At 36.0% G+C, this 25295-nt stretch overlaps 1 protein-coding gene and 1 pseudogene across 3 annotated transcripts in view; one reads left to right on the top strand and one right to left on the bottom strand.

Moving 5' to 3' along the window:
- The window catches only part of Ints13 (integrator complex subunit 13), a 33836-nt gene that overhangs the window by 1497 nt on the left and 7044 nt on the right, over positions 1-25295 (top strand). Inside the window, exons 2-14 of one of the 3 annotated variants that reach the window (XM_004845733.3) lie at positions 20-255; positions 2282-2356; positions 12171-12373; positions 12849-12929; positions 14112-14202; positions 16206-16334; positions 17875-17959; positions 20586-20675; positions 20860-20949; positions 21879-22057; positions 23249-23419; positions 23693-23847; positions 24327-24557. In XM_004845733.3, the coding sequence (XP_004845790.1) occupies positions 31-255; positions 2282-2356; positions 12171-12373; positions 12849-12929; positions 14112-14202; positions 16206-16334; positions 17875-17959; positions 20586-20675; positions 20860-20949; positions 21879-22057; positions 23249-23419; positions 23693-23847; positions 24327-24557 (1805 nt within the window). In that variant the 5' untranslated portion in view covers positions 20-30. Of the gene's footprint in view, positions 1-19; positions 256-2281; positions 2357-12170; positions 12374-12848; positions 12930-14111; positions 14203-16205; positions 16335-17874; positions 17960-20585; positions 20676-20841; positions 20950-21878; positions 22058-23248; positions 23420-23692; positions 23848-24326; positions 24558-25295 lie in introns of all 3 variants that reach the window. The other 2 variants (XM_004845732.3, XM_013072540.3) reach the window with 2 other exon arrangements.
- LOC106009439 (serine/threonine-protein kinase 25 pseudogene) lies at positions 5536-7071 on the bottom strand (annotated as a pseudogene).

The following is a 25295-nucleotide window of genomic DNA, read 5'->3' on the forward strand; positions in this document are numbered from 1 at the left end:
TGTATTTTTCTTTGTATAGGTTAAAACAAAATGAAGATTTTTTCTGAATCGCATAAAACAGTGTTTGTTGTGGATCACTGCCCATACATGGCCGAGTCCTGCAGACAGCATGTAGAGTTTGATATGCTGGTGAAGAATAGGACCCAAGGCATCATTCCTTTGGCCCCCATCTCTAAATCATTGTGGACTTGTTCAGTAGAGTCTTCCATGGAATATTGTAGAATAATGTATGATATATTCCCTTTCAAAAAGCTGGTGAGTATGGATTACAAACAAAATTGTAATGTTTAGGGGGTGTCCTTAACTGCATGCATAATTTTTATATGAATTTGGTATAAATTTGCCTTAGAGCTGGGTGTGGTGTTGCCAGCAGTCCAGGAGTCTGAGGCAGGAGATGGCAAGTTTATGCCCAGCCGGGACAACCTAGCAAGACCCTGTCTCAAAATTTAAATAAATAAATAAAAAAGGTTAGGGATGTACCTCAGTATAGAGGCCCTGGCTTCAATCCCCAGTATTGGAAAAAAATAATTTGCCTTAGAACTCCTTATTTATTTAAATAAATAAATTATAAGCTCTTTATTTATTGATTGATTGATTTCTTTGGGTTTTTGTTTTTTGATTTTGTTATGAGACAGGGTCTCTATTCCAAGCTGGCCTTGAACTCACTATGTAGTCAAGGGTAGACATGAACTCAACAATTCTCCTGCCTCAAACTTCCAAGTGACACAAGCTGGGATTACAGACATTGACCACCGCATCCATTTTAGAACTGCCCTTTGGAATTAATATGTTACGGGATTTAATTAGCAGTAGTAATTGTTGAGCACTTACATGTGCAAAGCGTGTTCCAAAGTACTTTATTTTATTAGCTTTTCTAATTCTTAGGTAGGTTTTGTAGGTTTGGGGGCGACATTCACAGATGATTTCTTTTGGGAAAGTCATTTGGTTAGCCCCAAGTGGGTGACATGCTTCCCGTCTTACTTGCCTAGGCTGGAACATAGCCACTTCTTAGGTGGGAAAGATAGAGCAGGCATTAACAGCAAAGGTGAGCAGAAGAGTCCAGTATTATATTCAGCTATATTCCAAGTTAAAGTATAAGTACCTTTTGAAATTTTTGTGCATTTCTAAATACGATGAAAAAGTGTAGAGTGAGGGGAAGGGTAAAACTATGATTTAAGGCTCAGGGCTTAGGTTCAGATCCTCGCATGTTTAGCTCCCAGCAGTGTGACTTTGATAGTATTTCTTCATCTTTCCAGGCCTCATTATCTTCCCATGTAAACATACAACTACTTCCTTGTTGTAAGATTTAAATGAGATAATCCAAATAAAGTAGCTAGTAAAGTATACCCCTGTCAGATAAGCCTTGATAGACATGATCATTTACCAATTTTTTTCCTTGAGGAAAGAAAGCTAGTATTTCATGGGTATTAGGAAAAATGAGCATGAATTAGATCATATTGTTCAGGGGGAAGAAATAAATTTATTCCTTTTCCCAAAAAGGAACATAGTCGTCATCATTTGATATATTTTCTAATATATTCCTTATCATTATCACCTTACCTGGCGTTACTTGTTATTTATTTTTTGTGGTGCTGGGGATCAAACTCAGGGCCTCACACATGCTAGGCAAACACTGTACCAGTTATTTTCCAACCCTGATAGTATTTTTTATTTGGACTTTACCTTAAAAATTAGAATACAATCCATATCCATTATTTGATTTTCATTGTTTTCGATGGCTTTCAATACCCTTTGAGCTTAACTCCTACCTCTCTGCCTGCTCTGATGTTTACCCCTTTGAGGCTGTACACTTGTGGCCTTTGCATCTGCTTTTGTTGTGTCTGGAGTCTTCTGTCCCTGGCTTTTTCAGTGACTGGTTTCCTTTGGTCGTTTTGGAGTCCTTCAGTGCCTCTTTTACAGAGAAAACCATCTCTGACTGCTCAATCTAAAACCAAATTATTTTTCCTAGCATTTATCACTCTCTGAAATGATCCTATTGATTTATTTGTATTCTTCCTACAGTGCCCTCTGTGTTATCACACTCCCCAGCCCTGACTTCCTGTACCTTGTGACAGAACTGTTTCACTCATCACTGCAGGGGCTCATCTCTGTAGCCCCAGTGCCATTCTTAGAATAGCACCTGTCATGTACTAGGCATTCTGTAGCTATAAAATGAATGCATCAAACAGCAAACCAGAGTTAGAAATTGCATATAATTTTAAAATATGATGTTTAAGTAAAATTAGCGTTGTATACTAATTGTCCCTTTGACATTTATTAGGTGAATTTCATCGTGAGTGACTCTGGAGCACATGTTTTAAATTCTTGGACTCAAGAAGACCAGAATTTACAGGAGGTATGGGTAGTTTTTAAGCTGTGTCTATTTTTGGAAATTTTCTAAATGTCATAAAACTTCTGAAAAATGATTTAAAGTGTTTTTTATCCAGGTAGTATTTGCACATAGTTTTTAAAGTCCCGTTACATTAAGAAAAACATCTGTTCTTGCAAGTGCAAGGTCCTGAGTTCGATCCTAGGTACCAAAAAAAGAAAAAGAAAAACAGCTGGTTTTCATTGTAGTCTCCCCCTCATTCCCAAGTAAATTTTAACTCTAGCTGTCCCAGTATTTACTTGCATATTAAGTATAATTTCCAAACATGCTTTTATTCCTGTTTGAGTTCTTGATTTAAACTTTATTTATCATTATTGTTGGTGAGAATTTACTTCTTTTATATTTCTCCCTCGCCCTTGCCTTTCCCTTTCCTCGTCTTCTCAGAATTGTTGTAGCATAGTTTCTGGTTTGTTCAGAATTCCGTATGTGCATTATAATGTCCATATAAAATGTTATTGACAGCTGTGCCGAACAGTATACATGAATATTTCTTTGCTCAAATTTTTATTTATTACTGGAATTTATCATTTCCTTTTCTGGCAACATGGGCTTAGTTTTCTGAATATCTGTTAGTGCTTTTCCTTGTGTCTCTTTAAAAGGGCTCAGTATTTTGATCACAGCTGTGTTAGATAATTTAGCAGTGAAAATAGCCTTTTGGAGCACAATCAGAACTGGTTGCTCTCTAGACCCACTGACTGCTGTTGTCCTGTGTTTTTCATGTCCTCTTGCTGTTTTCAGTACAGAAGTTCCACCTTGGAAATAACTTTTTCTCGTTGTAAGGGATCATTCCTTGGTGTTACAGATTCCAGTGGTACTATTGAGAAGTCCTATCAGTCTTCTTCATAATTTCTGAAAGCTTTTAGTGGCTTTTCTTTCACTTTTTTGTTCTGAGCTTTTTCGGTGATAAATTTTAGTGGATCTTTCCTCTTCCGTTGTGCAGGAAATTTTAGTTCAGAAAAACTTTCATGTTGTGTCTGTGATAATGATCTTACCTGTATCCTGTCTCTTTCTAGAATAACTATTAGTGGTATGTTGAACTTCCTGAGTTAAATTTCTTAATTTTATCATGGAGCATCTTTTTGTTATTCTAGTTTTTAAACTTTTTAGCCCTAATATGGAAATTTTATTTGGTTGTATGTTTAATTTGTAAGAAATTGAACTTATTCTCTAATTGTATCATTTTTGTGACACCCTTTTTTGTTTCATGGGTGGAATTTTTTTTGTACCCAAGGGTATTAGTTATGGTGTCTTTGAAATTTTGTTTTGATCCCTCTTTTCTCAAAATTCTTTTTGTGCTGAGGCTTTTTAAAAGATGACTTCTGACATTTGGCTGTGCAATCTTATTTAAAAGCAAGACACTAAATAGCAGATTAGAAAATCCTATGTGTCGTAGGGTAGGTATTGCTGACTGGGTTTCACTGTGTTTTAAACCACTTATTTTCACTGAGGAAGCACCAGATGTCATTGTCAGTAGATCATCCTTCTGGGACTATTCAGGGTCTCCAGAGATCTTCCACTCCTCTACCTGTGTGCTATAAACTCGGGTGTCAGCCCTCAGGGTGGGAAAGGCTAGGGTAAGTTCTATGGTTCAGTAGGCAGATATTCAGATTGTATTTAATTTTTCTGTTTCTGGTCTCATACTTTGCTTTCCATTATAGTAGCTGCTAGCCACATGTGGGTATTTAAATTTAAAAATTAAATACAGTAAAAATTTACTTCCTTTATGGCAGTAGCCATGTTTCAGATGCTTAACAAGCCACACATAGATAGTGGCTCTTGTACTGCATAGGATAGAGAACGTTTCCATCATCACAGAAAGTTCTTTTGGGCAGTGCCAGCCTGGCGTCTTAACCTTACTCTGTGCTGTGCCTGATATCTTTCTGGTTCAAGTAATGTGATTCTGTGTCTTGCAGTCAGGAAGAGGTAGTCACGTGCCCGGGTTAGGGTGTAAGATCTGCAGTGACATTGTGCCTCGTTTTGACTTCAAGCTATTCATAGTTTTCTGTATCTTGTTCCACCCTTGTTTTGTGCAGTACTTGGTGCTTCCAGTTCTCAGACTTATCTTAGATTCTGTGCGGTGTATCTTCTTGCCTTTTTATTCTTCTGTAGGCACTTAGACTTTAGAATGTTCAGTCCTATTAAGTTCATTACCATTTCCTCATTCATTTTTATAATTCTTGTTGACATCTCTCATCTCATGTTTGTTATTGTCACCTCTTCCATTTTCTTCATCTGTGGGTTTTTGCTTTTTAAAGTTATTTTACTGTGGTCTTAGTGAAGGGAGCAGAAATACACTCAAACTTGTTTATATTTTGTTAACATTATTTAAGAATATTGACCTTCTGATAGCTTATGTTTGCTATTGTCTGTTGAAGACTTCAGTCTCCTGGAATCTTCATATGAATGAGAGGTAGGGATTAGTGAAATTTTTAAATACATGATTTGAATTTCAATTATTTCATGTTAAAATTTGTCTGTTACACGGGGCGTGGTGGCAAATGCCTGTAATTCCAGCACTCAGAAGGCTGAGACAGGAGGATCACCGTTAGTTTGAGGCCAGCCTGGGCTATAAAGCAAGACCCTGTCTCAAAACAAACAAAAATTTTGTCCGGTAATGGGTGCTCTTCAGTGAAAATAACTCCCATCAAATGTGAGTTTATTAGAATACTTTCTTTTCTTTTTTTTTGGTACCAGGGATCGAACTTTGGACCTTGGGTTTGTGAGGCAGGCACTGGAACCACTGTTCTAAATCCCTGGCCAAATACTTTTTTTCTTTGAAACAGTTCAGTTTTCTTACAAACACATTTGGGATGACGTAAGTACTTATGAAAAAACACAGTACCTGATCTGACACCACAGTGCAGATGATCTAGAGCCATCTTGGGCCACCAGGGTAGGAGGGAGAGGAAGGTGGGCTGGGGTGCTCCTCTAGGGACTGGCCTGTTGCCCCAACCCACCTGAGGGAAGCGGGCAGAGCTGCCCATTCACTCTGCTCCTTGGCCTGGCAGCCACAGGGCTGCTTTTGGGGGAAGCCTGAGACAGCCCTGTGGCTTCCAGTGGAAGCTTGTTTGTGGCTTCTGCTGCCGGCACAGCTCTGGCCAGTGGGGAGAGGGACACTGAATACTGTGCCGGGTGGGAAGGCGACCCAGTTCTTGAAGACCCGGGCTGATGAGTACAGGGTGGGAGACTTCCAAGTCATGGTTGTTTCCACGCTCAGCACAGCAGCAGAGCACACTCCGCCTTCTCCACAGAGAGCAGCATGCTCAGTGGCTGAGCATCGTGTTTGGTGCTGTGTGAGAACCTCTGCACACACTCACCAGGCGCACCATGAGCTGGTCTGAGATGCCAGGGCAGTACTACTGGGCCAGGCTGAGGGGTTCTCCAGCTCCTCCAGCGTGCCCACACTGCTGCCGCTCTGCCTTGCTTCCCCTTCAGCTCTCCAAAGACAGGCTGGACCAGTGCGAACAGGCACTGGGAGCAAGGCTGTCTCTTGTCTTGATAGGGTCCACAGGCTTGGGAGAGCTGTACAGGGCCATTCCCTAGTGCAGCCTGTTGCATGGGCTCAGCCAGATGGTTGGGGTAGGGGTGATGTTCAGATAGAGCCCTCCCTGTTCCCCTTCCTTGCCCTCGCCATCTGTATCCAAGTCCTCGGAGCTGGACTCCTCACCATGCCCCTCTCACTTCCAGCCCTCGTAGTGGTCGAAGAGCTCTATAAGGAAGGAAGTCATCTTGGTGTAGTGCGTGATGAGCTTGGGTTTCAGGAGCTCCTTGGCTGTGGGCCGGAATCAGGGGTCCTTGTTGAGGCAGGCCTCCACAAATTCCTTGAAGGCACTGCTGTGGTGGCCCTCCAGCGCGGGTGGGCTGTTCTTGGGGATCAGGAACAGGACATGAATGGGGTGTAGGTCAGAGTTCGGCAGCTCCCCCTTGGCCAGTTCGATGGCCCTTTTGGCCTTGAAGTTAGGCCAACTGCTTGATGACCTCCAGCACCACCCAAAAGGGGGCACCCATGAACATTCTCCTCTTGATCTGCATGTGGGTGAGCTGCCCTGCCACCCCGAAGTTGGCCAGCTTCATGTCTCCCTGCTCCAAGGGCAGCATATTGGTGGCTTTAGTTGATGTCGCAGTGGATCTTGTGCTCTGAGTGCAAGTAGCCCAGGCCCTTCAGGATCCCCCACAGGATGGTGGCAATGTAGGTCTCCTCCAGGGGGCTTGATTTCAACAGGTCCAGGGCAGAGCCACTGCCCAGGTACTCATGATAATCCACAGCTTGGTGCTCGTTAGGTAGGAGCTGATATAGTGGGGATGCAGGGGCTGTCCCACTGACCGAGCATGGTGATCTGCTGGATGTCCTTGATCTCGTCCTCAGCCTCTTCCAGGTTGATGATCTTGATGACCACCTCCTCTTTGGTGTAGTTGTTGATGCCTTTGTACACTTCCCCAAATATGCCTTTGTACACTTCCCCAAATGTGCCTTTGTCAGTGCAGTCTAGCTTGGTGAAGAGCTCCTCAGGGTCCCTCGAGTGCCGTTAGGGAAGCTTTGGAAGTGAGCCATGTCTGCAGCCAGTGGGCCTGCGGTGTTCAGTGCCCATTTGCCTCAGGCCCCTCTGCCTGGCTCCATCCCTACCCTCCACCTGCTCCGAAGCTCCCACAGGGATCCCACCCACAGCCTGGGCCTCCTGGTACTCCCGGGCCTCCCAGTGGAGGCAGCCTAGAATACTTCTAAAGAAAATGTTTGTATAACAGTGTTTGGTCTTGAGATGTTTGTGATTAGTATTATAGCCTATAAAAATATCCAACCTTTCATTCCTTTTCGATAAGTCATTCAGGGTTGTAGGGTTTTACTGTCTTGGCTCTATACTGTTTATCATTACGGAATATTCTTAATATTCTTTCATTCTTTGAAAAAATAATTTTAAGGATTCTGTACATTCTTCCTGTACTGTCTTTTGGAAATACCATGAAAGGCGCTTGAAGCCTTTCTTGCTGCATGTGAATAAAAGTAAGCCCAAATTTCTACAAATCTTCCTTTTTGCACCCATCCATGCAGTAAAGATGCATATTTGATAAGTGTGATCATAAAATAAATACTAGTACTTTTGAGGTAAAGGCACATTATATCACACTCATTGCTGTCAGGAGGACACTCCACTTACAAATGCAACTATATAGCAAATCACTGGTGTTAAAGAAGATACAAAAGAATTGAAATTTTGTGTAAATTATGTGGAGTTCATGTCAGCCTTGGTTATCCATGGCACAGCTTTCCCTAGTTATCAGCAGTCTTTAGTAACAAGTAATTACACTGATTTCAGAACATTTGGGCTAGAGCGCTCTTAGACATCCTTTGCTCCAGTTCCTTTCTCATGCAGGTGAAGAAACTGAAGCCTGCAGTGGCCAGGTGTTGTTTGGCTTCGATACATAGGTCCAAGGCTCTTGACATTATACCAGACAACTCTGTTCTATACGCCTTAGATTTTATTATAAAACATTGTCATACTTTAGGAGTTTTGCTCTTGTTTTTATAGATTTAAATTAAAGTTTGAAAATTTCACACTAATGTGAGACAGGTTCTGTTATGATTTTTTAATTTTCAGATTAGGAAAGAGGACAGAAGAAATTGACCCAGGGACACACAGCTGATAAAAGTCAGAGCTAGGATTTCAATCCATATCTTTCAAACTCCAAAAGTTAGTCTTTCTTTCTGCCGCTTTCCCTAGGACCACAATATTCCCACTCCAAAAAAATATATTTTTATTGAGCTTCTCCTAAGTAACAGGGACTTTACACATAGTACTTTATAAGCAGTGCGTTTTCGTTACTTTTTTATGGATAGGTAATATCTGCCTAGTTTCAAAATACATCTTTTGAGTATCCGTACCTGCACAGAAGTGTATGCACACAAGGTATACCTTGAAACGTTTCCTACTTCCCATCCCCTGGGATGGTGAGTGGTGCTCAGACCACTTTGAGAGTTGAGTCTGAGCACCACTTAACCAGCGTCTCATTAGCGCCATGGCATTAGTAGTGAGAAATAGGCCATGATGAGAGTACTAGAAGTTGACAACACTATAGATCAGTGCTCTTAAATTTTTTAAAATTTTTATTGGTTTTTAACTGATACGTGAAAATTGTAGATATTAATGGGGTACCGTGTGATGTTTTGATAAATGATGTTCAATTCAGGTTAAACATACCTGTCTCCTCATTTAGTCATTTCTTTATGATGAAAATATTCAAAATCCTTTTGTTCTAGATATGTATATGTATATGTATGTATAATTACTATATATGTATATTATATATGTATACATATATATCTAGAACAAAAAGATTTTGAATTTGTCCATATATACATATATGTATATCTATATTATATTATAATCACCAGTAGTCATTCTAGTGAGCAGTTGAATACTAGAACTTCTTGCTCCTATCTAGCTATAACTTAGTACTCATTAACCAGGCTAATACAGGAGAATAGGCTCTGCCCTCAGACACTGACCTACATCAGGAGCCAAGTGACTGCCTGGTACTGGGTTTTACCATCGCAGGCCTGTTACTGGGTTCCAAGTCTGAGGCCTGTACTTAATTTTCTCTCCTTTTCTCAAGAGGGAAGAATCTTTCTCCAGGGTGTGTTACTTGGAAGTTAGCAGAAGGTTGATGTGGGCAACTTTTTCCTTCCTGACTTCAATGCATCTTTTGTTTTTGTGCTAAAATCAACTATAGTGAACTGTCACCTGGCTTCCTTGGTTCTTGCATTCACATTGATGATTCTGTTGGGAGAGTTTGTTGGAGGGCTCCACAATCATCTTGTTCCGCCTCTTGATGTTTTTGTTTATTGGAGGGAAGATGTCAAATACGTTTTTGAAAATGATTTAATATGGAATAAGATGATTGGTAGGCTAGGAATATATTGCTCATTATGCCTTATATTGACATTTTATAAATCGTTTGAGCATTTTAAGGTATTCTGCTATAATATTGCATCTCATGGATATTCAAAATATCAGATAAATTTATAAATTTTATGTTAGTAGAATATATTCCATGAGAATTCTGTGTGTCCTTTTCCATTCCTGAGAATATGTGGGATTGGAGAGTAGGAGGCAAAAATAACATGAGTTTGTAGTGGTTGGTTTGGTTGTTGTTGTTTGAGACAGGATCTCACTATGTAGTTCAGGCTGGCCTTGAACTCAGAATCCTCCTGCCTCAGTCTCCCAAGTGTTTTAAAGTTTGTAAAGTTCTCGCTCTCTCTGTCACTCTCCCTCTCATTCATTGCTCCCACCCCAGACAGAATCTCACTATGTTGCCTAGGCTGGCTGTGAACTCCCTGACTAAGCAACCCTTCTGTCCATCCTCCTAAGAGGTCACTATGTCTTGCACACATACTCTTCTTTTTTTATACAGCTTTATTGATTATAATGGACATACCTTGCAATTCAGCAATTTTTAATATATTCAAAGATATGTACAACAATCACCACAGCCAATTTTTGAATAAATTTTCACCTTAAAAAAATCCGCTATACTTATATCTATGATGTTACATTCCCACACTATTCAGATATAAGCAACCACTGTAGATTTTCTCCATTTGAGTCATTTCATATGAATGGAATTCATACAATATGGGCTCATTTGTGACTGACTTCTTTGACTTAGCATTCACAATGTTTTCACTGTTCAGCCGTGTTCTTTTTATGGTTGAAAAATACTACATTGCATGGATATATCGTATTTTATTTATCTTTTTGTCAGTTGATGAACATTTGGATTGTTTCTGCATTTTGTCTGTTATGAACAGTGCAGCTATAAGCATTCATATATACAGGTATTTGTGTGAAAATTATGTCTCATTTCTTTTGGGTATCTACTTAGTGGAATAGCTTACCATTATCTCTATTTAATATTTGAGGAACTGCCAAACTATTTGCTTATGTGGTCCACCATTTTACATGCCTACCAGCAGTCAGTGAAGATTTCTGTTTCTCCATATCCTTACCAATATTTATTATCCAATTTTTAAATTCTAGACAACCTAGTGAGTATATTGTTACCTCATTGTGGTTTTTAATTTGCATTTCCCTAATAGTTAATGATGTTGAGTATCTCTTCATGTGCTTACTGACCATTTGGTTATCTTCATTGGGGAAATGTCTACTCAACATCCTTTACTCACTTTTTAGTTGGTTTGTCTTTTTATTATTGAGATGTAAGAGTTCTTTATATATTGTGGATAACAAGTCCCTGATTAAATCTCTGATTTCTGTATATTCTCAGTGCTTTGAATTGTTTTTACTTTCTTGATAGTGTCCTTTCAAGCACAAAAATCTTTTCATTTTGATCGAGTCTAAATTACCTATTTTTATTTTGTTCATGGTTTTGGTCTCATAGTTGACAGTCTTGTCAGATCCAAGATGATAAAGATTTAACACTATGTTTCTCCTTTGAATTTTATAGTTGTACCTCTTAAATTTAGTTTGATCCACCTTAACTTTAATGCAAAATTTGAGGCAAGAGTTCAGCTTCATTCTTTTGCATCCTCCTACCGTGATTTTGTTAAGAACAAAATAAAATAAAACTATTCTTTACTTCATTGAATGGTCTTCGTATGCTTGTTGAAAATCAATTGACCATAGATGACTTCTAAACTGTTAATTCTGTCCCATTTACCTGTCCTTGTGCTAGTTCCACACCTTGATCCCCATTGCTTTGTCGTAAGCCTTTAAGTTAGATAATGTGATTCCTCCTACTTTGTTCTTTTTTGGGATTGTTTTGGCCATTCTGGGTCCCATGTAGTTCATAGGAATTTTATAATCAGTTTGCGAGCTGATCAGCAGAATCAGCTTTGCAGAAATCTACAAGGAAGTCAGCTGAGATTCTGATAGGAACTATGTTGAGTCTACAGTTTGAATAGTATTATTATCTTAACAATGTTAAGTGTTTCAATCCATGAACATGGGAAATTTGTTTATTTAGATCTTTGATTTCAACAATGTTTTACAGTTTTCAGAATATGTTTTGTGTTTCTTTTGTTAAATTTATTCCCAAGTATTTTATTCTTTGGGGGGGCTATTGCAAATAGAATTATTTTATTAATATTTTAGTATGGTTCACCTGTAACCTTGTTGAACTGGTTTATTAGTTCTAATAGTTTTTTTAGTGGATTCTTCAGGATTTTCTTTATATAAGATCATGTTTTCTGCAACATAGGGAGTTTTGTTTCTTCCTTAATAATCTGGGTTATTTTTTTTGGTACCAGGGATCGAACTTGGGTCCTTGCACTTGTGCAGCAGGCAGTGAAACCACTGAGCTAAATCCCCGGCCCTAATCTAGGTTCTTTTTTTTTTCTTTCCTAATTGTTCTAGCTAGAACCCACACTGCAGTGTTGAATAAAGTGGTAAGACTGGACATGGAGATGATTTTTTGATTTTTTTTATTCCTTTGATATGTCTTAATTAATTTTGGGATATGAAATCAACTTTGTATTCCTGAGTCAAATCCCATTTGGTCACTGTTATAATTCCACCAAGTGTAATTGGATGTTTCTAGGTTTGGTTTGCCAGCATTTTCTTCAGGTTGTTTGTCCCTGTATTCCTTTTTTTTTTGGTACCGGGGATCAAACTCAGGTCCTTGCATTGCACACGGCAAAACCACTGAGCTAAATCCCCCACCCCAGTGTGCCCGTATTCTTAAGATATACTGGTTCATAATTTTCTTGTTATGTTTTCATCTGACGTGTGAATGTTTTGTCAACATAACTGTCTTTGCTTCTGCTTAGCTCATGGCAGCATTAGCTGCTGTCGGGCCTCCTAACCCTCGGGCAGATCCAGAGTGCTGTAGTATTCTGCATGGTCTTGTTGCAGCAGTGGAAACTCTCTGCAAAATCACCGAATATCAGCATGAAGCCCGTACTTTACTTATGGAGAATGCAGAACGTGTTGGAAATAGAGGGCGAATAATCTGCATTACTAATGCAAAAAGGTGAGATATTAATCACAATAATTCTTTCACTGATGGAATTTTTAAATTCCTCTTGTGCTTTTTATTTTACAAAGCAGGACAAGATTAAACATTTAAACATATTCCAAGTGGCCTTTCTGGTTTTTTTCTTCTTTGCCCTTTAATACTTTATTTATTTAGTTAGTTAGTTTTTTGGTACCGGGGATTGAACTCAGGTCCTTGCTCTTTGCCCCTTTAATATTGAGACTGTGTTAATCACTTCTAAAGAATCATCTCAGTGAAAACTGTTTAAGATTATCATCATGTTAATCAATTTGACTATTTTTTTCTGTCTAGTTTTCAACTAGTTATTTGGTATTGTCAATGAGCACAGTAAAGACATTCCTTATTGAAGTAATTTTAAATAGCTATACTAAGATGGTGCAACTGAATAGTGTCTTATTTTTTTCCTTGCTATTTGTTCCTTTAAGTTTGCTATGTCTTTTTTACGCCATAGTGATAGTCATGTACGCATGCTTGAAGACTGTGTCCAGGAAACAATTCATGAACATAACAAGCTTGCTGCAAATTCAGATCAGTGAGTATAATCCATAAATGAAGTAAATGCCTTTAACTTCATATTATATGTGTTTATTAGAATTAGTTCAAATAATTTTAATGTGATTATATAGTTCCTTAAACTTTCTACTGACTCAACAAATTTGCCTAAAAGTGTAAGTTTGATTAGAAGCTTTCTTTTTTTTCCATTTCCCCTTGTACTTCAGAATTTTACTTTTTGTCCCCAGAGAAAAGGTGATCAGAACCATGTGTGGTGGTGCAAATGGGTAATCTCAGCAGCCTGGGAGGCTGAGGCAGGACAATCACAAGTACAAGCCAAGCCTAGGCAACTTAGTGACTTAAGTGAGATCCTGTCTCAAAATAAAAAATGAGCTTTGTGTTATAGCCTTGGGTTCAGTCCCTAGTAGTGCAAGTAAATAAATAAATAAATAAGATGATCAGAATAATAAAGAATAAGTTTATAATACATTTGTTTTGATGGTTTATTCTCATAATCTGTATCATAATTTTATGGCATTTTTTGTGGCATTTTTCAGTGTATACCAAATCAAAACATGGTGAGTTTAAAAAACTAAAAACTGTTGAAAAGGGTGGGTCAGCTGTGGTGGCACATGCCTGTAGTCCCAGTGCTCTGGAGGCTGAAAGCAGGAGGATTGCCACAAATTCAAGGCCAGCCTGGTCTACAGAGTCAGTTCAAGGGCAACTTGAACTACAGAGCAAGACCCTGTCTAAAAAACAAAAAAATTAAAAACTATTGAAAAGGAAAACTCTTTTTTCCTCTGTATTCATACTGGTATTTGTGTGTGATCAAATGTGTGAGTTTTTCCCTATGCCAAACAATTCTCTGACTCTTTAGGTTATTGTTGCCTGACTTTGTCCTTAAAAACTTATTAATAAAAGGGAAATTAGTGCATGATATATTCATTGTCTATGGTAATTACTGAATATTATAAAAATATTCCCTTTATTTTTTATCCTTTATGCACACATAGAATTATCATTTTTCCATGTGAATTAAATTTATATATTTATTTGTTAAGTGTTCATCTGTATATAACAATTATATACCACGTAGTTAGCTTTTGTGTTAACAGCAACAGCTAGTTTTAGCAATATACTGTTCTGGTATAGTAAGTTCTTAGTAGTTTACCTGCCTGAATTGTTTATATGATATTTATTAAATGAAAATTTTCTCTTTAAGTCTCATGCAGATTCAGAAATGTGAGTTGGTCTTGATCCATACCTACCCAGTTGGTGAAGACAGCCTTGTATCTGATCGTCCTAAAAAAGAGGTAAGTGTAGAAGTATTAAAGAAAAGATATTTGTAAGTTACAGTTAATGAATGCTGAAAAAGTTTATTATTAAAATGATCACATTGCCAATATTTTCTGTTAAGATATTTAAAAGTTTCAAAGCAAACATGTGGGAAACATTTAGGGTGATAAAGACTTAGAATTAATAGTTTTCGAAGTGTTTTCTGTTTTGCTTGGCTATTGGTATTTCTTTTAATAATTATGTGTTGCAAAACCATACACAGTTATTTTTGTTTTTACATTGCTAGCAATCAAATCCAGCAGCATTCTACTACTGAGCTACATCCCCAGCCTTTTTTATTTTGACATAGGGTCTTGCTAAATTGCCCAAACTGGCATCTAACTTGTAATCCTCCTGCCTCTGCCTCCCAAGTATCGGGGATTGCAGGTGTGCAATACCATGCCTGGCTAGTTTGCATTCTTTCTAAGTACTTTACTGAATTTCAGTTATTTTAATACCGTTTAAAATTATATAAAAATCTTTTTTATCACAAAGAAGCTAGTTTTTACACGCTTCAGGGAGGGAGTTAGTTTCCAACCTTACTTTTTACTTTTTAAATAGATTTAAACAGTCTTAAAGGAGATGATTCTGTTGATTGTGTAAGGGATCCACATCATGTTATTCTCTATCAGTAGTCTGGGTTATGAAATACATCCAGGCGCAGTGACTACTCCTGTAACTCAGCTACTTGGGAGGCTAAGGGAAGAAGGTGGCAAGTTTAAGGCTGGCCTAGGGAACTTAGTGAGAGCCTCTCTTAAAACAAAGCTGTCTCCAGTTTTAGCCAGTGAAATTCATAGTGTTCGTGCAGGACGGCATCTTGCTACCAAATTGAATATTTTAGTACAGCAACATTTCAACTTGGCTTCAACTGCTATTACAGGTACTGCAGTGAAGGCAGGCAGTTTTTGTCCCTGCTATTTTGAAAGCTTTGCTTTGCTTTCTAAATGTCTGTTTTGATATGTATTATTTTAACTGAACCTTTACTTTTTCTTCCCCTATCATATTTTCTGTCTTAAAGAGGGTAGGGATGTAGCTCAGTGGTATAGTGCTTGCCTATCATGTGTGAGGCCCAGAGTTCAATCCCTAGTACTGAAAAAAAAGAAAAGAAATAAAAATACAGATGTTTCAGTTTTTATAGTTATATCAAATGTATATGTTCTTTATGCTCTGGAGCTTCATTTTATACTTTTTTTAATATAACCATGTCCAGTATTATCTTAGTCTGTGAAGTTTTATAATTAAGTGATATTTTAAGTCATTGCCCTTGTGTTTTAAGTTTATTTATGATAAATATTATTGTGGAATGAGAAAATTTTTATCTTATTATAAGTAACTTTTGACTGCCTTATCTTTTTTAGTGGTGATAAAATGAGATGTTTCTGTTGATTTTCACATTCTTTAATTTTTATCTGAAGGGTTTTTGTACCCTCCACAAAATGAATTTTTTCTACAGTATTTTCTGTAAGCTACTTAAAATCCATTTTGCATGTAGATAAATAGAAGTACAAAATCTAAATTTAAAAATATTTAAATCAGGGACTATTCTACTCTAGGTTTCAAGAGGACAAGGACTATATTTACTTACTATTGTATTATTCAGGGCTCACACAGTTTCTGGCTTATAATTTAGTAAAAACTGATTAGTATGTATATGTTCAGTGAATGATACTATAAAAATATTTTCTGAAAATAATTATGGTTAATTTGTGGACCCACTCTCAAAAAGTCTAAAAAATAAAAATACACATTTTTAAAAAAATTGTGATTCCCCTTTCTTTATTTTCATTTTATTTATTTATTTATTTATTTTTTGGTACTGGGGATCAAACTCGGGTCCTTGTGCTTGCACAGCAGGCAGCGAAACCACTGAGCTAAATCCCTGGCAAAAATGCACATTTTTTACTGGATTACAGTAAGATATTTACTAAGTTACAATGAATTAATGTTTTGTGAGTTATTTTTCTTGCATTCTTTTCTGTAGCTGTCACCAGTTTTAACCAGCGAAGTTCATAGTGTTCGTGCAGGACGGCATCTTGCTACCAAATTGAATATTTTAGTACAGCAACATTTCGACTTGGCTTCAACTACTATTACAAATATTCCAATGAAGGTAGGCAGTCCTTGTCCTTGCTATTTTGAAAGTTCTACTTTGCTTTGTAAATATTTGTTTTGATGTATATTATTTATTTTAATTGAACTTTACTTTTTCTTCCCATACCGTATTTTCTGTTTTGCTAGCCCACATTCAGTGTCTTTGACCAGGTCAGTAATACTGAAAAGCAACAAGAAAGGATCACAGAACAAAATTCATTTTTATTTCTAATAAGAAAATGCTGTAGAAGGGTTTTTTAAAAAAAAATTATGTTCTAATTATTTTCATCAAAATGTAACCTGTGTTTTAAATTATTTTTCTGTGATTCTTTTTCATGACACTTGTAGTATTATATTTTACTTTATGTATTCTAGTGGATCTTTTATTTTCTATACTTTTGTTCTTGCCCACCCACTACAACAGTGTTTATAACTAATAGGTCTAAGTACAGAAAAATGGCTCATAGCTTTTAATTACATTACATTGTAGCTGAAAAACCATAGATGTGACTCCTATGATTTTTTACAAATGGATTTTCTTAGGAATCTATTGCTACCTGTTCATTTTCATCGTGTTATCATTGAGCTATCTAATATCTGCACAATGACTGGTTCATAGTGAGCTTTAGGAGAATTGTTACTGAGTAGAATTGAATATAATTGTATTGATTATATCTAAAACAAGTAACTGCTGTACCTAAAAGTTTACATTGGCTTTCCTGTAGTCCAGTTTCAATTTTTTGCTGCTCCTCCATGAACACTAAATTACATGCTAAATATAACTATTTCATTATGTATTTCCTTCTAATTCCATTGGCTGGTTGTTTACTAGAAATTGTAGACCTATCTTAAACCTTTGAATGCAGAAGCAATTAACAAAGAAAATAATATGCCATGTACTATTGTATGTGTACTTTATATATAATTCATTATTTTAATGAGTTAGAGGAAAAATATAATGAGGGTCATAAAGGACTTGCTTGTTGAATTTGTCTGTTCTGGTGTGACTGTCAATCTTTGTCTTTTTAGTAAATAGATAATTTTGAAGTTCCTATTTATTTTGTGAAAACACATTGTTAAACTTGTCTGTTAGTTTGTATTTGCTATTTTATATCACTGATGTTAATTGCTTCACTGCAGGTATTTAAAGATGCTGTTTCCCTCTTTTTAACAGTTTACTTTGAATTTAAATACATTATTTCAGTTATACTATATTGATATATAGAAAGTAATGGAAAGACAATACATTTGGAGTAAAAAAAAAAAAACTCCAAAATTTTTGGATTAGTCAATTTTGTTAATTCTGACATAATATAAGAAAATCATTAAATATTTTACATATATGTGTTGTGAGTAGTTTTTAAGTAGTTTTCATAGTGCTGTTGAAAACTATTGCATCTTTAAATAGATTAATTACTGAGCAAACTATCCCATTAGTTTAGTTTATTATGGTTGAATGTATTTGACCTCGGTTTAAGCAAAAAGCAAAATGAATAATTCATCTCATTATTTTGAAAGCAAAACCAAGTTATTGTAAATGTTTTCAATTTTGCTTAAAGGAAGAACAACATGCTAACACATCTGCCAATTATGATGTGGAACTGCTTCATCACAAAGATGCACATGTAGATTTTCTGAAGAGTGGTAAGAGATGTTTGGAAGTAATGTTTTTTGTAAGATCTAAGATATAAAAGGATATTAACACTTCTGAGAAGTTCTTCAGTAAACAGACCTGAATGACTTCAGTCATTCTCTCCAAACCTGTCTGACAGTATCATCTATTAATGGTCACAGAACTAGTGTTCTGCATGATTTATAGTACTTTTGGGAAGACTAGGCTGATGGGGCAGATACAGTGAGTGGTACCTGGGTTTGTGAATGTAATTTGTTCTGTGATCCTGGAAAAGATGCTCACATTCTTGTTTGTGTGAGAAAGATGATCGGTCGTGTTTGTCACCCGATGCAGAGTTCACAAACAAAAACAAAATTTTGCCAAAAGCTTCTATTTGCGAACCAAATTGTTCACAAACAAAAGCCTTTGGGAACTGAGGTACCACTGTGTTGAGAGAGATCATCATTTCTTTGTCAAGCATAAGAGTTTTTTCTCTCCCTTAAGCAAACAATATTGGTACAGGGAAAAGTAAGAGCAGCCTTGAAAGAATGATATATATTACAGCTAACTTGAATAAAAAATTTGAAATTTAAATTAGTTTTTTTCCTCTAAAGTTTTTTTCAGTCCATATGTCTCATCCCCAGAACCACAGTTTCTACAATCATACTGGCATGGCTTTGGGGAGAAGACTCTAGAGTTAGAATATAAGAGCTTTAGCTAAAGCTTTGCTACCAGCTGGCAAGTTCCATGTTTCTAGACTTCAGTTTGGGTACTTATAATGAAAGATGGTGGATTAGATGAATTGTAATACTCCGTTGAATCCTAAAATTCAAAGAAAATTTAAAATTTGAAGTTTATTTTCAGAGCCTTTGAGCTTTGACATTTGGTTAAATCCTTTATGATGTTTTCTATGTAGATTGATGTTATCACAAAATTAAATGGCTCACTTAAATTATGTTGTGTGCATCTATTCCGAATTATAATTAAGAGCTAGTCATAACATTTTTTTTACATAACATTTACATAACATTTTACATGTCTATGGAGTTTTGGGAGTCACCTGAGGAGTTGCTAACAGAGGGAGAAAACTATTGTGATAAGTGCATCATGTTTAATAAAGGAATGTAGAGAACTTGTTTTTGAAAGTATAATTTATTGCTAAGAACCTGTGAGGTGATTTTTATTTATTTTTTAAACTTAAAATGTTTTTTTAAAAATCCTCATTAATACAAAGTATTTCCCTAACGTAGTAGTTAACCTGATTTGTAGAGGAGGCTCCACGTGCTTGAGTATGTCTCTAAGAGTTGGTCAGGCCTCCCTGAGGAGCTAGCAGCACAGCTAGATCTTGGTGAGTAGAGGACTTATACTAGAGCCCAGATATAGTTCCCGATCTGTATATTCTAGTGCCTGATTCTATCTTGTCGATGTCACTCAGGATTTAAACTCAGCATGTCCAGCACACCTTAGGAGCTTTGCCCCTTGAACTGGTCTTTTAATGTTCCCTTTTTGTGAACAGTCCGGTTGTCTATGCAGTCATATGCAGCAGAAACCTCTGAATCATCTTTGAAACATGTTTGTCAGTCTGCATAGCTAAGTCATTATCACAGTTTCTTGATTTCATCTACTATCTCTCAAATATATTTGCATCTGCATCCCCACTACCATTATCATTTGCCTAATGAAGCCTTACTGTTTTCTTACCTAGCATCCCAGAATTGCCTCCTGATGGTCTGTTTGTAGTTGCTCTTTTCCCTATTGCTAGATGAACTTTCAGAATGCTGATCTTGACCCTGTTGCCTTTAGCTTACACCTTCTACACTTTTTTGTTGCCTTTAGGGTAAAGAATTCTTTCAGTGTCCTAGGAAGCCATGCATTGTCTGGCTCCTCCTTTCTATTCTCATTTCACACATTTTTGCCATGCAGACCTGATGATTCTCATATTACCTCTTCTGCCACAGGATCTTGACATCTGCTGCTATTTCCTTTGCCTTAATACTTTTTCCTCTTTCTTTTTTTTAAGGTAATTTCTACTCATTCTCTTAGAACTCAGACTAATCTTCACTTCTCAAAGGAGCTTGCTTTGCTTTTTTTTTCTGGTGAATTAGAATAGGCCAGATATCTCTTAGAGATGCTTATCTTCTTCAAAATACTGTCAACTTTGTAATTTTACAATTATTATTAACATATGTGTACTCTACTGCAGACTTCATTAAGTAAAAACAAAAAATCCTCACTATAGTATCTCCTTACATTCCTCCTTAAATAAATTTTTTAGGATTCAGTAGTATAATTAGTTGTACATTTTAGATTCCTTAAGCTTTCTCAGAGTGTTTAACTATGCTATTATATCATTTAATGGTGTGGACAGGGAGGAATCATTGGAGATGTCTAATTTTTAAAATTTTTTTTCTGTTAACTCTCAGTACAATGCCCTAAACTATTAGTTAATGAAAAAATTGGAGGGAAATTACCTATTGCTTTTAATCATAGTGAATATCCTTACTCTATTTGGCATTTTTCTAGGGTACTTTGTAAAAAAAGATGTTTTCCCAGAGTTATTTTCCCTAGCAGAGCTTGAACTTGCTCTGAAATCTTATTCTTGTTTGAAGCTTGTGATCTGTTTAAAATTGTTAATGTTTCTCTGACATATTTTTAAAGGTGATACCCACTTGGGTGGCAGCAACAGAGAAGGCCCATTTAAAGAAACAATAACCTTAAAGTGGTGCACACCAAGGACAAATAACATTGGTAGGTATTTTAAAATAATTGAAAAGAGAAAAATAGAGCAGAGGTTCTTTAGAGTATTGTATGAGGATCTGCTGATTTCTTTTTTGTTTTCATTGTTTTAGGGAGTCAGTATATAAGCCATTTTCTTTTAATTGTGGGAATATTTCTTTATATTCTTTCAAATCAGTGTTTTCTTCTATTTCAGAATTACACTATTGTACTGGAGCTTATCGAATTTCACCTGTAGATGTAAATAGTAGACCTTCTTCCTGCCTTACTAACTTTCTTCTAAATGGTAATTTTCATCATTTAATGATTCTACTGAGATTATTATAAGTGAGAACATGAGCCGATTTGTGTCAGTGTAGTCTATTTGTCAAAGCTGTTTTAAAGTTACATAATTTAAAATGTCTTTTAAAAGGTTTATTAAGATTTAAAAAGAATGACTATGTCTGACTTTCAGATTATTATATCTAAGTGAGTTTTAATATAGTAAGTATTTTTATTAAAATCATTTGACCTTTAAAGCCAAACTTGGTGTATTCTGGAACCTAGAATAATATAGGCCATTTAGTTTGGGCCACTGAATTTTAAATTACAGAGTATATGAATTTATTTCTCTTTGAGTACTTTATTATATGTATATTTTCGACATTACAGCATGTAATTTTTACTGTGCTTTTTTGTTTGAAAGAAAAATGTGTAAGTCCAAAGTTACCTTAAGTACACTTGGAATATCAGACTATGTAAAATACAGATTTAGCAACATCTTACACATGGAAAAGAATATTCACACTCATAACAGAGCTGAAGAGGCAGTGTTGTGAAAGTACATTGAGACTGCCTCCTCCCAAAATGTTTTGGGGTAGTAAGAACCAGAGAATTATCCAGTTGTCTCACCTTGCATGTTCAGGAGAAAATTTTTTTGTGAACTTGAAATTGAAAAAACTATACGGTAAACATACCAGAGATTTCTAGTTTTCTTTGGAAAACTGTCCCATTTACTATGTAATCTTGAGGTATCTGAGAGTAAGCTCAGGCCAGAATTCAGATTTTTAGAAATTGAAATGTAAGCATACTGAATTATCAGTGTTGCTTAAAATATGGAAATCAATAAATAAAATGAAAACATCTAAACATAGCCTTTTTTGATTTTGCAGTAGTGGGGAATTGTAAGATCCCATTTGAATTTCGTTACTGAGAGCATACTCTTGATTTTGACAGGTCGTTCTGTTTTATTGGAACAACCACGAAAATCAGGTTCCAAAGTCATTAGTCATATGCTTAGTAGCCATGGAGGAGAAATTTTTTTGCATGTCCTTAGCAGTTCTCGATCCATTCTGGAGGATCCACCTTCAATTAGTGAAGGATGTGGAGGAAGAGTTACAGACTACCGGATTACAGTAAGCTTTTCCTATAAATTTTATGTTTTGAGTCTGTCAGCAGGTAGTTACTGAGTTCCTGTTGTATACTAAGAACTGAAAAAAGTAGGTTTGGAAGAATATTATTTGTTATTTTAAGTAAGTGAATTTCTTGCAGTACTTACTTAAAGGACCTGTATATCACTTAACTTCCATGTTACATATTCAGTGTGTACCAAGAAATATATAGACACACTGGAATTTTAAGAGAAGAAGGAAAATTTATTTGAGCTAATTTTTTTTTTTTGTACCGGGGCTCGAACTCGGGTCCTTGCGAGCTAATATTTTTAATGGAATGTAATTTCATTAGTAACGTAAATGATAGGCAGAAACATTTAAATATTTTGATGGTTGCTACTTTGAAATATATTAACTTTTGTATTATGGGAAGAAACATACAAGAAAATGCTGTGTTTTTGATAGAAATTCTGTTGTTTTGATTTTAATTTTTCATTCTTCCTTTTTATGTTTGGTATTTTGTGACCGCCTACTTCTTGAGGTGGTTGCAAAAATTAAATGTAATTTATCTGTATAAATACTTTATACCACAAATGTGACTTATCTATGTAGTTATACTTTGTAAGTTGCAGATTATTGTACCTTTTAAATAATTGGTTTTGATTAGACATTTCTTTCTTTCAGAAATTCTTTTAGTAAGGAGAAAGCTAATTGGTATTCATTGTAGAAAATTTAGAACATACAGACATCAAAAAAACCCTGTAATTCTACCTATAATTACCTATAATTCTACCATTCAAAGATAACCCATGTTAACACTTTGATGTTGTGTCAGGTTACTTTCTGAGTAACTAAGCAAATTGGTCTTCTGATGTGATTAACTCATTCTTCCATCTGGTTAAAAAAAGTTAAATTACAGGCGTGAAATACAATGAATATTCCTCAGTTTTTCAAATGGAAAAAGTAGCATGCGTGGATGTATGTTTGAGGCTTTCTTCATTTTCATTCTATAAAAGCTGATAGGTTTCAAGTTCAGAAAAGGAAAAAAAGTAATGATTTTTGTTAAGAAAATGTTAAGAGAAACCTTACTGTTAGGAGAAAATACTTGGTTGAAAATCACAGGAGAGAAGACATGAGGGGAACAGACTGTTACATGTATTCCACACTGAAACATTAGAAATAGTTTCTAATTTTATCTTATTTGGTTATCATTAGGATTTTGGTGAATTTATGAGGGAAAACAGATTAACTCCTTTTCTAGACCCCAGATATAAAATCGATGGAAGTCTTGAGATCCCTTTGGAACGAGCAAAAGATCAGTTAGAAAAACACACCCGTTACTGGCCTATGATTATTTCACAAACCACCATTTTCAACATGCAAGCAGTAAGTATAAAAAGTTTCTTCCAGATCAGTTATATATTTTTTTGTAGAAACAAATTAGAAAATTTGTAATTGATACCAGTTCTCAAGCACAGATTGAAATATATATTTGCCACAGTTACAGAATTAGTAATTAAGAAGGGAGGTATTAGTTAATAGATTCCCTCACCATGGTGATCTTGCAAGTCAGTATTAAAATCAACTTCTGCCTAGATGCTTTGATATTTGTTTTTCAAGACAGATTTTCTTTTTTCTTTTAAAAAAAAAATCTAACAGGTAGTTCCATTAGCCAGTGTTATTGTGAAAGAATCTTTGACAGAAGAAGATGTGTTAAACTGTCAAAAAACAATATACAACTTAGTTGATATGGAAAGAAAAAATGATCCTCTACCTATTTCCACAGTTGGTACAAGAGGAAAGGGCCCTAAAAGGTAGCTTTTTTCTTACTTTCTTTATACATACCATTTACTTGATACATATTGTTTCTTAAAATAATTTATTGCAAGCCAGGCGTGGTAGTGCATGCCTGTAAACCCGGCACTTGGGAAACTGAGGCAGGAGGATCGCCGTGAGTTCGAGGCCAGCCTGGGCTACATAGTAAGTTCAAGGCCAACCTGAACTACATAGTGAGACCCTGTCTGAAAAATACAGAGAAAAAAAGAATAACTTATTCCACATGTTAAGTTATATTTGAGGGTTTGTATATATACGTATGTACATATGATGGAGTTACAGAATGGTAGTCATAGATACATGATAACTTAGAATTCCACCAGTAATTTGTTAAGTAAAGTCCATTATTTATTTCCTTTTACTTTGCTAATAGCCAGTAGCACTTCAGAATTATTTAACGTTTAAATATTTATTTAAAGAGTATTTCTGAGAGTGTCATTTTAAATCTTTACTGCAGAGATGAACAATATCGTATCATGTGGAATGAATTAGAAACACTTGTCAGAGCCCATATCAACAACTCAGAGAAACATCAGAGAGTCTTGGAATGTCTGATGGCGTGTAGAAGCAAACCCCCAGAGGAAGAGGAACGAAAGAAACGAGGGAGAAAGCGGGAGGACAAAGAAGACAAGTCAGAAAAAGCAATGAAAGATTATGAACAAGAAAAATCTTGGCAGGACTCAGAGAGGTAACTTCTTGGCCTTAATACACCATCAGACATATCACACATACAGCATTGTGACATATCACATTCTGCATAGAGCTCATGCAGATACTCAGATTTCATTTAATGTGTGTTTATTTTATAACTAATTTTATCACTCTTAAAGTCTAGATCTTCCTTGAGTTTAAAAAGGTCCAAGTTTTTACTCTTGGGTCAGAGACAGCATTACTTTTTCCTAACTAGCTTCTGAAAATCATAGTACATGATGTTTGGTATCAGTATGTGCATTATGTGTTATGAATTTCAAAAACAATTTTTGTTTGCTCAGTAAATACTTAATGCCTATAATGTGCCAGGCACTTGGCACAAGATCCCCACCTGGGCAGAACATAGGGTGCTGTGGTAGAAACAGGCAACCAGGTCAGCAATTAGAGTGAAATGTGAAAGGTGCCTTTGTGGAATTAGGCACCAGGGGCCCTTGGGAGTGCAGAGGAAGAGCATACGGCCCTAACTCTGAAAACATCCCTCAACAGTAGTCTTTCTCTTTTCTTTTAGTTCATGATTTCTATAGTGATGTCAAGGTTAAGTTTGAAAAAAACATGAAAAGTAATAAAAACCTGTACATAAAAATATCATAGCACAGTTGGCTACATTTTCTACTTTGCCAGAAATCAAGCAGACAACTAGATAAATACACTATAATGGCACTGTAGTCAGTCCCGTAAAAACAAAATAACTTTTTCTTACAGAAAATTTCAAGCA

This window comes from Heterocephalus glaber, unplaced genomic scaffold (assembly GCF_053883595.1).
Source record: "Heterocephalus glaber isolate CG9 unplaced genomic scaffold, H.glaber_assembly_v1.0 deba00001444, whole genome shotgun sequence".
In the NCBI taxonomy this organism is placed as follows: Eukaryota; Metazoa; Chordata; class Mammalia; order Rodentia; family Bathyergidae; genus Heterocephalus; species Heterocephalus glaber.